Here is a 16996-nt window from a genome sequence, read left to right as displayed (position 1 = left end):
GCTTACGTGTGGCAGCTTCTCTCCTGCCCGCCCGCCCGGCCTTTGCACAGGACGCGCCTGTTGAACACATTAAAACTGCGCTGGATGCGAAGGTTGGGCTTGGAGAACCCGCTCTGGCTCCCCCTTTCCCGTCCCGGTCCCAGAGACGTCATGGGAGGGAGGTATAAAATTTCAAGCCCGAGAAGCCGAGCGAGGCAGTGCGTGCTGCGAGCCCGGGAGGAAGGGAGGCCGGTGGAGACGAGCCGGGGGCCGCCGGGGCCAGAGGACGGGCTCCACCTGGAGCGGCGGGGGACTGCAGTGCAGAGGCCAGGAAAGGCGCCAGGCGGCTCCCCGGCTGCGATGAAGCCCAGGCGCCGCTCCTGAGGGGCCAGCCTGCCGAGGGAGGCGCCGCTCCGGAGGGGCCCGTCCAGCCAGCGGGAGGCATGAGCGGGGCGCGCCGGCAGCCACCAGCGCGCTCCGTGGCCCGCCCGGCACGTGCGCTCCCGCCACACCCGGCTTTGCAGCTGCCCGGCCCGGTGTGAAGCGGGAGGGCCCGAGGGGGCAGCTTCTCCCCGCGCCCGGGGACTCATGGAGAGGGACCCCGGAGGGGCCAGGCGCCCACCCGCTCCCGCCTGCCCCGCACCAGCCGGCGGCGCCTCTTAGAAGTGCCCGGCCCGGCCCTTCATTCATGCCCCTTCTTGCCCAGCGCCCCTCGGCAAGGATCGTCCCCCTGCGCGCCCGCTTCCCCCCGGGGGGTGTCCCCGCGCTTGAAGATGCGCTTGCAACGGGCGCTGCTGCTGCTCTCCCTGCTGAGCTTGGCCACCGTCAGCCTGGCGCTCTCGTCTTGCACCACGCTGGACCTGGAGCACATCAAGAAGAAGCGGGTGGAGGCCATCCGCGGCCAGATCCTCAGCAAGCTGCGCCTCACCAGCCCCCCGGAGACGGTGGCGCCCAGCCACGTGCCCTACCAGATCCTCGCCCTGTATAACAGCACCCGGGAGCTGCTGGAGGAGATGGAGGAGGAGAAGGAGGAGAGCTGCTCGCAGGACAGCACCGAGTCCGAGTACTATGCCAAGGAGATCCACAAGTTTGACATGATCCAGGGCCTCCCGGAGCACAGTAAGTCCCTTATTTCGGGGCTCCCACCTTTGCCGTTCGGGTTCCTGTGGGGGTGGGTGGGTGTGCCTGTTCCTTGAAACTCTCCGCAGAGGACAGGATTGGCCCGCTAGACCTTTTAGGAGGCTGGAGGGGAAAGGGAGACTTGCAGAAAGCTGAGGTGGGGAAGAAGGTTGGATGACCATGTCTGAGTTGGGCTAGAGGTGATCTACATTGTACACCCGAGGGAGGAACTAAAGTGAGAGATGGGGGCCTTGGGGTTCTGGGGGAAGTGAGATTTGCACCTAAATTTGGGGCTCAGGACTTGATTGCAAGTCCCACTTTCTCTGCCCATGTCTCTAGAATGACACTGGAATGCAAAACTCTGTCTAGGAAAGAGGTTGGCTGTGGTTGCCTAATGCGGCACCAACTGCAGTATACTTTCAAGTGTTTTACAGAAGGACGTGCTGTCGAAGTAGCATCAATGACCATCTGTATTGTGGCTGAGTACATAGAATCATAGAATTGGAGGAGGCCCCAAAGGTCATCAAGTCCATCCCCCTGCCATGCATCATCCCCTGCCATGCAATCAAAGCACCCCTGACATATGTTCATCCAGCCTCTGTTTAAAAACCTCCAAAGAAGGAGACTCCACCATGAGGAGGAGATAAGTGTACACATTGTCCATGCTTAGTCTACCTTTGGAAGGAGTCGTGTATACTCATGTGCACTCTTAGATTCCTCTATGCTTTTTTAAGGGCTAACGGTAATGTACAGTTGTGTGTCCAAATTGTGGGTGAAACATTTGAGTCAGGGAATGAAAAAAGAAGTTAAAAGAAGCATTTGTGCATACAGTAGTTCCTTGGTGATGTGTATGGGAATTGTGGGTCTGGAAGATCTCCACATGGGCTGTGTGATCTTTTGTGCACTGATTTGTCCTTTCACATCTGCCGTTTGGGCCCACAGTAAACGAATTTCAAAGCTAGGCCTGGAATCTTGGCTGAGGCAGTTGGGAGCATGGGCAGGTTTTCCAATCATCTGGGGGCTGTGAGATTTTGGCAATAATCACGTTCCCATTTGCTGCCATTAGGTGTCCTCATGGACTCTTGAATTACAGCGGATCAGTGTGGGGGTGGGAAGCAGGATGTGGCCAAATGTTGCTGTGGGAGGGGCGGAGAAAGCAACAACAGGAGAGGATCCCAGGAGTTGGGATGCCGAGCCTTGTCTAAGACCAGAGTATATTGGGGGCCGGAGTGGGGTTAGTACAAAGAGAGGGCGTGTAGAATTAGCAGCAGTTCCCTCGGACAGAGAGTTTTACACAGTCTGCATAAACATGCTTAAGACTGGGCATGTCTTATTATTTGAAACCGAGAGAGACAAAAGGCATCCAGGCTCTGGCTATACAGTAACACCCCCCACCCAGCAGGTGGAGGGGTTAGAGCATTGGCAACAGGGCAGGCCAGAGCTGGGCCGTCTTTCAATGTTTTGGAATAACATCGGCCCAAAATCCAGCCAGTGAACAGAAAACCAAGCCAATGTCTAGAAATCTACAGAAGAGAGGAAAGAAAGGGGGAAGAGAGAGGGGAAGGGGGAGAGACATGCATCAGGATCAAGGAGGAAAAAAGATTTTTGAGGCCTGGGAGCCAAAATTTTCCTTGAAGGGCTGAGCAGGAGTAATAAAATGTTCCACAAGTGCTGTGATAGTCGCCACAGAAACTGGGCATCCTCCGCTCCCCCCTCCCCCACCCATGGAATGACCCTGACTTCAATAATTATAATTATAGACAGGTCTTTCAGTCAGTATATAACTCTAGTCATATATTCAGAAGTCAAGCAAATTTGGCTGCCCATGAGAATTTAGGCCAGCCCATGCACGAATCTAGTAAGGTAAAGTGTTTGCTGTTGTAAGAATTTTGGGTTCTGATCTGTATGTGATGGTTATGTGACTAGTCACATGATCTTAGCAAAACTATGTTCAGTAGCAGAGGTGAAGTACTAAAAGTACATGTGGAGGAGTAGTTAGCTGGCCGCAGAGTAAAGCTTCTGCAATGCCAGCACCCAACAGATACCACGGAGATCCCCATCCTCAGCTCACCAGTTTGGTTGCAGGCCCTCATTGCTTTGTTGTGTATATATGTTTGTATGTAGGTGTGTTTGTGTGTCTTTCTAAGTAGGATGCTACTGATAAGAAACAGCCATCCACACTGTGCAGTTTCAAGTGCACCATCACAATCCCCATCTCATAACGGTGGTCGCACTTGATACAGTTGAAATTGCCCAACTGCATGAAAGAGCATATTCCTAGCTTTCCACATGGAGTACAAAACAAAAATTTTGCTCAGCTAACACATGTATACTTTTTAAAGTCACAAGCTCCCTGTCCCAAATGGTTTTTAGAAGGGGGATGGTGAACTGGCCTTCAGAGGACTACAGTGGTAACTTGAAACTTCTGTGGAAAATCTCAGAGAGGGAGCAGAGAGCCAAGAGAGAAGGAGTATGAAGTGTCCAGGTATTCTGAAGAGAAGGCTTGTGAACTGACATGGAAAGCCAGCGCTGAAGAGCCAGCAGTGTTTTAGCAGCAGAGGAAAGCAAGATGTTGAGGAGACAGGTCAAAGATGCAGATGCTGTGCAGATGTGCATTCCTGTCTTCTCCCACCAAAGGTAGTTTTGTGAGCCACGGTGGCTGAACCTATGCAGCTGCAAACCAGTATCTCTAGATACTGATGTTTCTCACTGCTATGGTCATGCAAAGTAAGGCACTGGTGAGGTAATGTGCAAGCCTCAGGTTGCCAAGCAGGTACTGAATGATAGGGCCAATCTAGCAGACTCCTATTGCAGAATCATATTCTTCATCTTCACACAATCCATCACTTGTAGGACTTACCATCATATTTGTGTGGCCATGAGTTGCTACCCTGGACAACTTTTAAAGGATACTGGACAAACTCATGGAAAAAGCACATCACTGGCTTTTAGTGAAGAAAAGGAAGGGGGCAGCACCAAGGCAATGAAGGCAAGGAAAAAATTGGTGCAGAGGGAAATGGATTCTTTAATCATTTTTGCAACCCCTGCTCATTTTGTACATCGTGTCGTCAGTGGGAATCTCACAGATTTCGGGAGCATGGGGCCTTTACTGAAAGGAATCTGAACAATTCTCCCAATGAAGCTACACACAAAATGGTAGGAGTTGCAAAAATTATTTAAAAAATCATTTCCCTCTGCATAATTTGTTTCCTTGCCTTCATCACTGGCTATTAGCTATGATGAATGAGTGGGAATCCATGTTCAGAGGCAGTTTATCTTTGAGGTCAACAACAGGGGTCGGCCTTTTGAGGTGTCTGGTTGGCCACTGTGGGAACCAAGGTGATGGATTAGATGAACCACTGATCTGATTCAGCAGGACTCTTCTCATGGTTGCAGCAATCCCCATAGTGAATAAAGATGTGGAAAAGCTACTTGACCAGTCCAGGAATTCTCATTTAAGAATGTTTCTTAAGTATGAGTAGAATGGAAACTTAGACACAGATGCTTGGAATGTCCTCTAGTGTATTTCACAATATGTTGCTGTGCCATAAAATTTGTACATTACCTACCAGGAATTCTCTGGAACCTGCTTTGCCATACACGTAGTAGGAAAGCAATTTATGAATACCGTATAAAAATTCATCACATTTTCCAAAATATGGGGGACATATTGATTGGAAAGTTTTTGAATCAACGCTGGTTTGACATTTACCAGGCTGGAATAAGACAATAACACGACAGGTAGTATTTAAAGAAACTGCATGTATTCATTTGACCAGCATCCCACAGGTTTACAGTCATGGTCAATGCGTCTAAAGCATAGGTGTCAAACTAGCGGCCCTCCAGATGTTGTGGACTACAGTTCCCATCATCCCCTGCCAACATCATGCAAGGGATTATGGGAACTGTAGTCCATAACATCTGAAGAGGGGTTGGATAACAATCACCATTATGAATGATTTATGTAGAAAGGCCGTGCCCTCACCCTTGCCTCAAGGGGCTTCTGTTTGAAATTATACCAGCTTTAAATAAACAAGAATGTATTACAATAATAGAACCAAAAATCAAAGCAAATTATCTCAGCATATGGAGATACGGTTGTTAGCTCTTGATACTTTGTGTGCCTTTTTAATAGGTGCATGAAAGGAAGCCAATTTCCAAAAGAGGGGGTCATTGTACCTACCTGACCTCGACCTACCAGACAAAGCACCTGCTGAAGTTCTCTAGGACATAAAACGAAATACTTTGGGCTGCAGTTCTGAAGGCTCTTTCCTGATAGTAAGCCCCATTGAATAACATACTTCCAAGTAGACATTCTTAAGACTTGCTTTTTTAGATGCCCAGCATTGGCATTACTAGAGCTACAGATAAAAGAAATTTGTTTGAAGGGAGGCATGTAACTGTGGTTGACCCAAGGAAAATGTGAGTCTATTCTAAATTGGTGAATTGTGTGCTCAGGTGCAGGGAGAGGTTACAGGCTGACACATGCAGATAGTAGAGATAGACCTATCAAAATGGTGTAGAATGGCCAGCGATGCTGCCAGGTGGACCGAATATGATCTGATAGAGCAGCAGTTCTCAACCTGTGGGTCGCAACACCTTTGGGGGTCGAACAACCCTTTCACAGGGGTCGCCTAAAACTCTCTGCATCAGTGTTCTCCATCTGTAAAATGGATAAATGTTAGGGTTGGGGGTCACCACAACACGAGGAACTGTATTAAAGGGTTGGCGCATTAGGAAGGTTGAGAACCACTGTGATAGAGGCTATTTCCTGCTGGGCACATGTTAGCCTGTGTGTATCCACAATACAGAGATCTATATGGAGTAACTGACTCTGAGGACATGGGTGTCATTTTCATTGGTGTCATCTTGATGTTTGCATCCTAAGAAATGCTTTGAAGACTGCTTCTCAAAAGTCTATAGAGTTGCTTCCACTTGTCTGAACTGATAATTTTGGTCCTGTGTCTTCAAAATTGGCTGATGTTCAACTTTCCCATAGCTTTGTCCATTTGCCAGGTGGTGATTCATAATGAATTTAGAGCCAAAAGCAGTCTCCTCCCCCTCCCCACCAGAGGAAAGTATGTGTGTGTTTGGAGGTGGGGGAAACGGTCTTATTCTATTGAGGGCTCGTTATGGACTGATACACACAAATCTGAATTGCACACAGAGGAAATGGTCTTTGGCTCCAAACCATCAGCCAGATAGCTCAGAGCGCTCGTCCTTTTCCAAGAGTCCAGCAGAGGAAACGAGATTGTAGCAGGAGGGGAGCCGAGCTCTGATAGGAAAGCATACCTGATATTTTAGGAGGAGCCCACATCCTTGTCCCAAATGACAACACGAAAGGGAGTCCCTCCCTCTACTCCCCACCCCAAACAGTTTATTTCTAGGACAGGAGCACATGGTAGAGACCTGGCAGCTTCTGTCCACAGTTTGGCTCAATGCAGCAGGTTTCCCAGAGGACTGAATACACTGTCAGAAACAGCTTTCACGGCTGGAATCACTGGGGTGTTGTGGGGTATCCGGGCGGTATGGCTGTGTTCTAGTAGATTTTCTCCTGAAGTTTCGCCTGCATCTGTGGCTGGCATCTTCAGAGTTGCTGAGAGTGCCATTTCCATCTCTCTGGGGCAGCAGCCAGTGGGTCTCATCCAGCTCACTCTCAAAAGTCATGTTTCGAGTTTGGAGTCCACTGTGGGCTGAGAATCCTGAAAACAAGACCAGTGGCGATTCTACGCTGAAAGGAGGAGAGAGGGGGAACAAGAGGACTCACTGGAATGAAGACGCCCTAAGAGGTCACCACCACAAAGAACCGTTTGTTAAAACAACTTCAAAGCCTTGTGGTCTTTTGAGGTCCAGTAACATGTTCATCACTGTAGCTTTGTAGTCATCATAGTCTGAATGACAAGGCTCCTCCTCCCCCCCACTACCATTCCCATGGAGGAGTTAATGATATATAGCTAAAGCAGCTGGGTACCAACATGACTAAAAGTCCACAGAGACCGTTGAGGCCTAGAGGGAGAGCAAAGCCTTTTTGGTTCTTTGGGGCTGGCCATGTTTAGACAAGAATGTAAAGAGGTGGTCTTGGTATCTGCCCCAGAGCTGTGGAGTTGCTTTTTAACACAAAAGACTCGCCAAAAGCACAAGTATGAACCTCTTTTTTGGAGGGGGTGATGCAGTAACATAGGTATAGATTTTTTATGGGGGGGGTTGGGGGCGAGGCCACGCCACCACCCACCCCTGGGGGTATGTCCACACCTCCCCAGTCCACACCACCGGCCTCAGTGCTTATAAAAGCAGGTCTCGAGGCAATGGCAGACTTCCCTGCCCCGTCCCCCCACCGGTTTGGCTCCCAGCTGGTAGCCGGCAGTCCCTTCCCCCTCCCCTCCAGGCAGAGGGGTAGCTAGGGAAAATGGAGCCCGGTGCAAAATCTGAGGTTTGCCACACACCCCCCCCCCGGCGGCTGCTGTGATGCTGGAATCCACCCCAAAACAGCATCACTTTCAATGGTGTTTAAATTAGGGAGCCCAGATTCTCCTCTTAAATCCATCTTAAAGGGAGAATCTGGGGTCCCCAGCTAAAACAACATTGAAAGTGATGCTGTTTTAGGGTGTATTATCCCCCACCCTGAAACAGCATCACTTTCAATGTTTAAACTGGGGACCTCAGATTCTCCCTTTAAATCCATGCCGAAGGGGATGGATTTAAAAAGAGAATTTGGGGAAATTTGGGGGGTGCCTGCTGTCAGGGGTACAATTGTTAAGCTAGCAGCACCAAACTTTCAGGGTATCTTTAAGAGACTCTCTTGATGATACCACCCAGGTTTGGTGAAGTTTGGTTCAGGGGGTCCAAAGTTATGGATCTTCAAAGGTGTATCCCCCATCTTCTATTAGCTCCCATTGGAAACAATGAGGGATGGGGTACCCTCTTTGGGAGTCCATAACTTTGGACCCTTTGAACCAACCTTCACTAAACCTGGGTGGTATCAGCAGGAGACTATCCTGATGATACCACCTAGGTTTAGTGAAGTTTGATTCAGGGGGTCCAAAGATATGGACCCTCAAAATGGTAGCCCCATCTACTATTAGCTCCCATTGGGGGTCCATAACTTTGGACCCCCTGAACCATACTTCATCAAACTTGGCTGGTATCATCAGGAATGTCACCTGATGATAACCTGAAATTTTGGTGTCACTAGACTAAAAACTGCCCCCAAAACAAAAAAACCCACTTTAAAATACAAAAAAACCCACAAACGGGGGGCGGAACTTTGGACATGCAGTGCGGGGGGGTTGAGCCCAAGAAACTCCCCCTTACCTACGTCCTTGGGGTGATGAAAGACTGTTTAAAAACACCAGAGCTGGCTTTTTATGTCCAAGAGTAAGCAGGCTGTCACTTGCTATACTTTAAATAACTGCCTGCCCTAGGTCTGTTGACAGCTATTGTTTCTTATCCTGAGGTTTGGAATGGCATCCACTAAACATTTGAATGAAAAAATAAATGGTGGATACTTAAAATGGTAACTCTTTTCCATGGTCATAGATGTGGGGAATATCAGTGACTCAACAGTAGGAGGGCCCAGCTTCAATCTTTAACATGAAAGGATCAAATAACAGGTGATGTAAAAGACTTCCCAGGTCAAACGTCCCTGGGCTGTGGCCATTTAGTCAAACGGAGGGTGGAAAATTGGCCCCCACACCTCTTCTCCTTCCCCCTGGGTCCATACACTGACTTCAAGACCTGGTGCAAAAAAGTTGTTTGGTCGTGGTGGGGGAGGGCGGCCGCCCATACCAGGGGGGCGGGTGGGGACGGAAAACTCAAATTCCGCACCCGGCACCATTTTCTCTAGATACGTCTCTGCCTGTGCCTGAGACCCTGGGGAGCTTCTGCCAGTCTGAGTAGACCAGTGGTGGCGAACCTTTGGCACTCCAGATGTTATGGACTACAATTCCCATCAGCCCCTGCCAGCATGGCAAATTGGCCATGCTGACAGGGGCTGATAGGAATTGTAGTCCATAACATCTGGAGTGCCAAAGGTTCGCCACCACAGGAGTAGACTATACTGACTTTGTTGGACCAATGGTCTGAATCAGTTTAGGGCAGCATCGTGTGTTGTACTCTCCCAAGAATTGTTTAACCCACCTCAGGAAGAACAGCTCAGTACTGCACCCATTTTGAATACCCTCATGACTCAGTATAAATGCAGGGCCATGTCACCTCACATGCAGTGGCTGTGTTTGCTGCAGCTGTGGTGGCATTTGTTGCTACAAGCCCATGAAAGTATGAAATATCGACATCTCCAAAAAAGCGGTGAATGTGTTTTGCAGAATCATGGCCAATCCTGAACTGCTAAGTGTTTTGTGATACACATTTTCCTTTTAGGAAGAAACTTCATATTTTATGTAGTGCTCATGTTTTCTATACCTGTTCCCCTGAAAATAAGACCTATCCCGAAAATAAGCTCTAGCATGATTTTTCAGGATTTTTGGAGGATGCTTGAAATATAAGCCCTACTGCAAAAATACGCCCTAGTTACAGATTCCCTGGCGCAGCTGATCTGGTCACGTGGGGGGTGCAAAATCATGGAAAAAAATCAGACATCCCCTGAAAATAAGATCTAGCGCATCTTTTGGAGCAAAAATTAATAAAAGACCCTGTATTATTTTCGGGGAAACATGGGTAGCAATAATATTGTTGTGCCAGTGAGGCTGAAGCAAATACATTTTCTAGATAGGGACCAGCAGTTCGCAAATACATTTTCTAAATAGGGTTCAGCACGTGGCGTAGCGTCCACGGGACAGGGAGCACGATGCCCCAGGCGGAGGCGTGGCCGGGCTGTGGAGGGGGCACTGCAGGGCGAGGGCAGGTGGCGCTGCAGCAAAGTGCGCATGTGCCCCGGGCGCAGTTTCCCCTCACTCCACCTCTGGGTTCAGCGGTTCGTAGATACGTGTAATTATTAGGGCTGTAGGCTTTGTTCAGTTATTCTTTGTGATTAATTGAAATATAATCACAAATCAACCCCCTTGGCTTCAGGAGAAGTGTTGGAGCTGACAGCAAACCAACACTCTGTATGATTGCTGAAGAGCACCCCCAAAACCATCTCCACAGATGTACCATCTCCCTTGTGCCAAATAGAATGATTAGCATAAAGGTGGTTTTTTCTTTCTGGTCTGTATTCAGAATTGTCTGGGGGGAAACTTAAGTGATCTGATACTTCAGAAAAACTGTCCTTATTTTTTTAGGTCCACAGAGGGTGATGATCAGTGCATTAAGGCTCAAGTCACTCAGGACTGAGGAGCTGTTAATTAAATAATACTGTCAATCAGAGACCGAGGGTCCACTTATTCTAAGACAGGATTGCAGTCTAGTCAGGCTTGTCCCTGTACCAGGAAGTTTATAGGTGGAAGTAGTACTATTAGACCTTGGAGGAGCAGGTCACATATGCAGTCTTTATCAAACTTTTGTTGCCAGTTGTGGTGTGAACTACATTGTGTATTGCAGTGATAGACCACTATCCAAGAGACCGCATTTAAATGCTGTCAAAACTTGCTGGATGACTTTGAGTCAGTCAAACACACTTAACCTTACTTTCCTTACAGGGCTATTGTGAGGAGAAAATGGAGGAGAGGAGAACAGCACAAGCTGCTTTGGGTCCCCTGAGGAGAAAGCAGGTTATTAATGAAATCAATCAATCAATAAATAGTTATCCATGCTCTGATCACACCCAGACTGGACTACTACAGGCTGCTTTACATGGGTCTCCCTTCTAATTCAGAAGCGTCACATGGTACAAAATGCTGCTGTGAGATTGGTGCTGGGCACTAATTTTTCAGAGTTCTTATACAAGAATGGTACTGATTGGCTGTTTGCTTCAACAAACAATTCTGAGTGCTTCTGATTATTACAGTTAAAGGCCTAGGCAGTCTGGGACCACAGTATCTAAAGGACCACTTCCTCACATGTGAACCTACCTGGGAACTTTAACTTTTTTTTATGTTCTGCACTGTGATATATTATCCCCCCAAATGCATTTTATTCCTGGGTGCTGGCTTACTATTCTGTCATTGTAATTACTATTCTTATAAATAATTTAATTGCTGTTGGAAGAACTGTTTCAACTTGAGTTGTTTTTGTTAGTCCCATCTGAAACCTGTGAGTGAAGAGGTAGGATAGCCAGAGCGTTTAGTGGAGTGTAAATTGCAGGCATTTCATTCAGATAGGGGTGAATTGGGATGTTGTTACTAGATGTTTTTAGTTACATATTGTAAGCAGCCTTGAGCTATGGGGAAAGGCAGGCATAAATGTTTTAGTAAAATAACTCTAAAATAAATAATCATCTATAATGAGGCCCACAGTTTCCTCCCCCCCACCCCCCGATGGTTTTTTTTACTGCAGGTTTTTGGGGCCCATATTATTTATTTATAATTTGTATTTTGATATATGTTCCATTTGTTTGTTTGTTGTATTTTGTTGTTCACTGCCCAGAGCCCTCCGGGGGAGTGGCAGTAAATAAAATTAATAATAAAATAAAGAAAGAAAGAAAGAAAGATGTTAGCATATGTACCCTTTAAAATTTGATCAATCAGTTGATCTTATTTGCAAACCCTCCATATATAAAGCATTCAACCATGTGATCAAGGATGGCTTTCTTGAGCAGCCCAGTCCCAGAAAGGCTAAGCCACACTTGGTGTTAAGGTTTTACAGTGCTATGCAGAGTTAACCCCTTCTAAGCCCTATGACTTCGATGGACAGAATCACTTTGCTTAGGGCTGCGCTACACTGTTACCTACCAGCTAGCCTGTATCCAATGAACTTTAGAAAGCCTGTAGAAAAGGACTTCCTTTCTCCCCTTTTCCACTGCAGTCCACTGAGCCCTCCTCCCAAGACTAGGGAGTCCCACTATCACAAGGACCAGCAAAGGAGGGATCTGCCATGGAAGGAGAGAATTAGCAAAAACCACATACCTCTTCCACCAACAGGAAGGGCATTTCTGTCAGTGAAAAGTAATGAAAGGATACAGTTACCAGGGTCATTGAAATATATTCTGGACAGTGCTTTATTCTTGTCGCTAGGACCTGATTTAAACATGCTGGTGAGGCAAAAACCCAGAACACTTTGTCCCTGCCTAGCATCTCATTTAAATTGGGTTGCTACCCATGCTGCCCTGTCTTAGCATGCCAGTGGGACACCTGTCCAGATAACAGATCTCTCACACACAGCTGCTTTGCACAGGTAGTATCCCAGTTCAGCTGAGAAATTGAGCACATGGCAAGTCAAATAGACTAGAATTTTGCCTCAACAGCATCATGTTTGAATCCACCCTCATAGCTTAGCTGTTGGATGCAGGAAATCTTTCCAGCTGACATGGAGGCTATTCATGCCTTTAGGTTCCACCAGAAATGGCCTGTGCTGGTAGAAGAAGAGTAAATTGTGTGTAGAGGCATCCGGGGGGGGGGGGGGGGGTGGTGCCTGGGGCAACACCTGCTCCAGGGCCCACACTGCCCCTGCACCACCACCACCCCCGCCGCACCCCACTTACCTTAGCTGGGTGAGACTGAGGCAGAGAGGATGAGATTATATTGCTTGTTAATCTAATTTAGCTTAGGCCCCTTCCACACATGCAAAATAATGCGTTTTCAAACCACTTTCACTACTGTTTGCAAGTGGATTTTGCTATTCTGCACAGCTTCAAAGAGCACTGAAAGCAGTTTGAAAGTGCATTATTCTGCATGTGTGGAATGAGCCTTAGTGTTTAAGTTGCTAGGTTCTACAAAATCCATGGATGAAGCAGATACCTCTTTTATACTTGGAACCACGGTATACTAAGACCATTCTACAAACCGCCAGAATTTAAAGAGGGTTTAGCTGTGCTTTTACTTTTTTACCCAGTGCAGTGATGGGGCCATCAGCAAGTGCAAATGTGATTTTTCAGACAACTTTTCCCCACACATCAAGGTTTGATTATCTGATCTTCTCTTTCCTAGATGAGTTGACTTTCTGCCCCAAAGGTGTCACTTCCAACGTCTTCCGCTTCAATGTGTCTTCAGCAGAAAAGAACAGCACCAACCTCTTCCGGGCTGAATTTCGTGTCTTGAGAGTGCCAAACCCCAGTTCCAAACGCACTGAGCAACGCATTGAGCTCTTCCAGGTGAGCAACCCTCCTACTCGTCAGACCATACCCTGATCCAGAGCATTGCTATTCACTTATTGTGGTGACATGCATTAATCCTGGACATAGTGGCATAAGACCAGCTGGCTGTAAACAGAGCTGGCATGTGAAATTTTTGAGCAGTTTTCCTGAAGCTACAATGTGCCCAGCTGTTGCATGGATTTTTCCTCAGATGGTATATGCGCCAACATTCCTTGTGTTTTGCTGCAGCTGTGTCTTGCCTGAGCCTATTCTGATATTTTGCAAGTTTCCTGTATATGCTCATTTTCTCCAGGATTAATTCATTAAAATATTTGTGTCCTTTTTTTCGTCCAGAGAATCAGACTCAGGGTAGCTTTACATACCAGATCTTAACACAATGTATCAAAATTAAAATACCACATAGACAATATAAAACAGAATGGAAATAGCCCCAGAAAACCTAGCATCTTGTTCAACAAGCTGCTCAACCAACTTGGGGTATCAACAGTCAAGCACTGTCAAAGTCTTATTGATATAGTTTTGCTTTTCACAATTTCTTGAACAGTTATGGGATGGAAATATTTCTCCCATGCTCCAGCAAACTATCTGAAAATGGCAGATCACACATCACAACCACCAGAACAGGTCTGAACCTGGACTAAAGCAGGTCTCGCTGCCTGGAAGGAAGGCCCCATCAATCAAGTATTTTCTGCAGTCTGGAAAGCAACCTGGTTCACCAGATTAGAGTCAGCCGCTTATATGGAGGAGTGGGGAATGAAACCCGGTTTTCCAGATTAGTGTCCACCATTCATAACTACTACACCACGCTGGTGTAGGATAAAGACAGAATTTTAAAGACAGGATTTGATAAAGGCAGGATTATAGCAGTTGTAATTGTAAAATAGCCTAGTTTTGTTGAAGGTGATGAATGGTCTCTTCAAGAAAGAGCTCAGCAGGTAAAATTAGCAAGGTGCATTGACTGGGAAAATCAATGAAAATCAGCTTAATTTTTTTTAAATAGGAGGAAGTGCAAAGAAGTAATGGCAGAAACATGTCAAAGGGGGATATTTGTACCAACTAATTGCAGGAAGAATGGACTCTTGTATCAACAACTCATTTATTACCATACTTTTTATACATAACAAGATTTAAAAGGTAAATGTGGTCTCCTGTGCAAATACTGGATCATTACTCATCCATTGGGGAAGGGACCAGAGGTGAAGCTGGGCCAGAGTGCGCCTGGTGCACACTCTGTGTTTTCCAGCCCCCCCACCCGCACCACGGCACCCTGCCCCTCTCCCCGCCCCCACCTTAGTTCAGCCTGGAAAAGCAGCCTGTTCCCTTCAGGTTGAAAACGGTCTGGTGGAAACTACACTTTCCATGAGACCCTGGTGTTCGCAAGGTCTCCCGGGAAGTGTAGTTCCCACCAGGCCATTTTCAGCCTGAAAAGAACAGGCTGCTTCTCCAGCCTGCACTGTTTCACTAAGGTAAGGGGGGGCTAGCAATTTTCCAGGGGGGCCCAGGTGTGCCTGGGGCAACGCTTCCCCCCCCCGCCCCGCCCCCTGGTAGCTCCACTTCTGAGGGGGACACACCACATCACAATACTTACTCAGCAGAATTTTAGTTTATGGGGCGGTTTAACATTGCCTTTCTCAGTCATCTACACTTTACCCCCAGAAAACCGTGCATTCATTTCACCAACCTTGAAAGGATGGAAGGCTGAGTCAACTTTGAACTGGCTCCCTGAACCCTGGTCATGAGTACACCTTTGACCTCAGTATTGCAGATTACCACTCTGTGCCACAGGTGCTCTCGAAATGCCCCAAAACCATCAGGAAGTGGGGCACCCACAAGGGACCATCCATGAGACGAGATGCCTCCTGCACTGATTTCAGTGGCAGAAGCATCGTATCCTTTTGTTATGATCTGAAAATGTATTAATTATTAGAACTTCCAGGGTCGTGCTTGGTTCATTTGCTTTTGAAAGCTATCCTTGCTCCTTATAGAAGTTTTTAATCAGCATCATCTCATGACAGTTTTCCTGTTTCCAAGGAAAAAGTATTGAATCCCTTGTACATCAAAAGCCAGACTGATGAGAGCTTTTTCTTGGCAAGGAAAGCAGTGTAAATTGGGAAGGATTCACGACTCTGCAGGAGCACATGTTTTGCTGGCAAAATATCTGTTTCAATCCCTGCCATTTTCAGTTAATAAGAACTTGGTAGGTCTTACCTTAGACATGGGGAGCTCTTGCAAGTTTAATTAGACAGAACTGCACGTGGTAGATCCATGCTCTTAACTTAAGGCCCACATCACACGTGACTGAAACTCCAGACATGCCGTTTGATCCCAAAGAGCAGTCCTGGGAATGTATTGGGACTGTGGTGCTGAGGGGAAGGTGAACTGACGTACCTTCCACTGTTTCCCTACCTGAAATGGCCTCCTCGGGTGGCTTTGAATCCTTTTTTTTTTTTTTTTGGTGCTATTAAGTCAAAACTAACTTAAGGTGACCTCTGGTGGGGATTTCAAGGAAAGAGACGTTCAGAGATGGTTTGCCATTGCCTGCCTCTGCATAATGCACGGTATTTGGTGATCTTCCATTCAAGCACTAACCAGGGCTGACACTGGTTAGCTTCTGAGATCTGATGAATTCAAGCTAGCCTGGGCTGTCCAGGCCAGCAGGGGAAAATCCCAGGTGCTCTATTGTACTTTATTTCCCTCCAAGGGTGTAAAGCAGCTGGGAAGAACTTTTTGATTGGTGAAATGACACAGGGAGGCTTCCCAGGTCTGTGGCCGTGAGTCCCATTGCTTCTTCCCCAGTAGGGTCAAATAATATGTCTGGAGTTTCAGTCGTATGAATTTTGGCTCTCAGGAGGAGGCAGTTTCATATGTTTATGACTAAATCACTCAGTGGTGGCGAACCTATGGCACGGGTGCCAGAGGTGGCACTCAGAGCCCTCTCTGTGGGCACTCGTGCACAGAGTTCATCATGTGGGAGGGGGGTGGCCCACACACACACATCTAGGCTGGCCTGGGCATGATCCTTTACCTGGGAGTAAGCTTGGTTGCTGGCAAGGATCGTGATTCACCCATTTGAAGCATTGCACAGTTTCTTCACTAAGTTTACTCCTGAGTAACACGTGTCTCGGAACCAACCGTTTTTTCTAAACTAAAACTTCAGTATTCAGGTTAAATTGCTGTGTTGGCACTTTGTAATAAATAAGTGGGTTTTGGGATCCAATTTGGGCACTCGGTCTCAAAAAGGTTCGCCATCACTGCTATAGATAGATTCTTGACTCTCCATACATAGTATGTACGTACTGATCATCCTTTGGTCTACTTATAAATAAGAATTGAAGGTGTATGTAATTTCCAGGCTACCCCAATCTTGTCCCAGAAGCTAAGCAGGGTTGGGCCTGGTTAGCATTTGGATGGGAGACCACCAAGGAAGTCCATGGTCGCTCTGCAGAGGCAGGCAATGGCAAGCCCCCTCTATTTGTCTCCGGCCTTGAAACCCCTACTGGGTTGCTGTACGTTGGCTGCAACTTGATGGCACTTTCCGCCAGCATAATTTCCAGAAAGGAGTGGTTAACTGCATTATAATTAATTGCCATCATATCGATTCTAAAAATCTGTGAACCTTCATGCCATTTGCACATTGCCCCATTTCCATATGTTGCCTCTAAGAATAGGATTTTTGGGGATTCTTTGTCTAGCTTCTGACAACTTTGACTCCTGTCTTAGCTGTAGTGCTAATATCTTGGATAATAGAAATCC

The 16996-nt window shown here is 47.1% G+C and overlaps 1 protein-coding gene across 1 annotated transcript in view; it reads left to right on the top strand.

The window, feature by feature from the left end:
* The first annotated feature begins 155 nt into the window (after positions 1-155).
* Positions 156-16996, top strand: part of TGFB3 (transforming growth factor beta 3) — a 33929-nt gene continuing 17088 nt past the window's right edge. Inside the window, exons 1-2 of the mRNA XM_048486325.1 lie at positions 156-1098; positions 13077-13240. Coding sequence (XP_048342282.1) covers positions 753-1098; positions 13077-13240 — 510 coding nt within the window. The 5' untranslated portion in view covers positions 156-752. The remainder of the gene's footprint in view (positions 1099-13076; positions 13241-16996) is intronic.

Source organism: Sphaerodactylus townsendi, linkage group LG02 (genome assembly GCF_021028975.2).
Source record: "Sphaerodactylus townsendi isolate TG3544 linkage group LG02, MPM_Stown_v2.3, whole genome shotgun sequence".
Taxonomy (NCBI): Eukaryota; Metazoa; Chordata; class Lepidosauria; order Squamata; family Sphaerodactylidae; genus Sphaerodactylus; species Sphaerodactylus townsendi.
The sequence above is the reverse complement of the archived record's forward strand: the minus strand, read 5'-3'. Positions and strand labels throughout refer to the sequence as shown.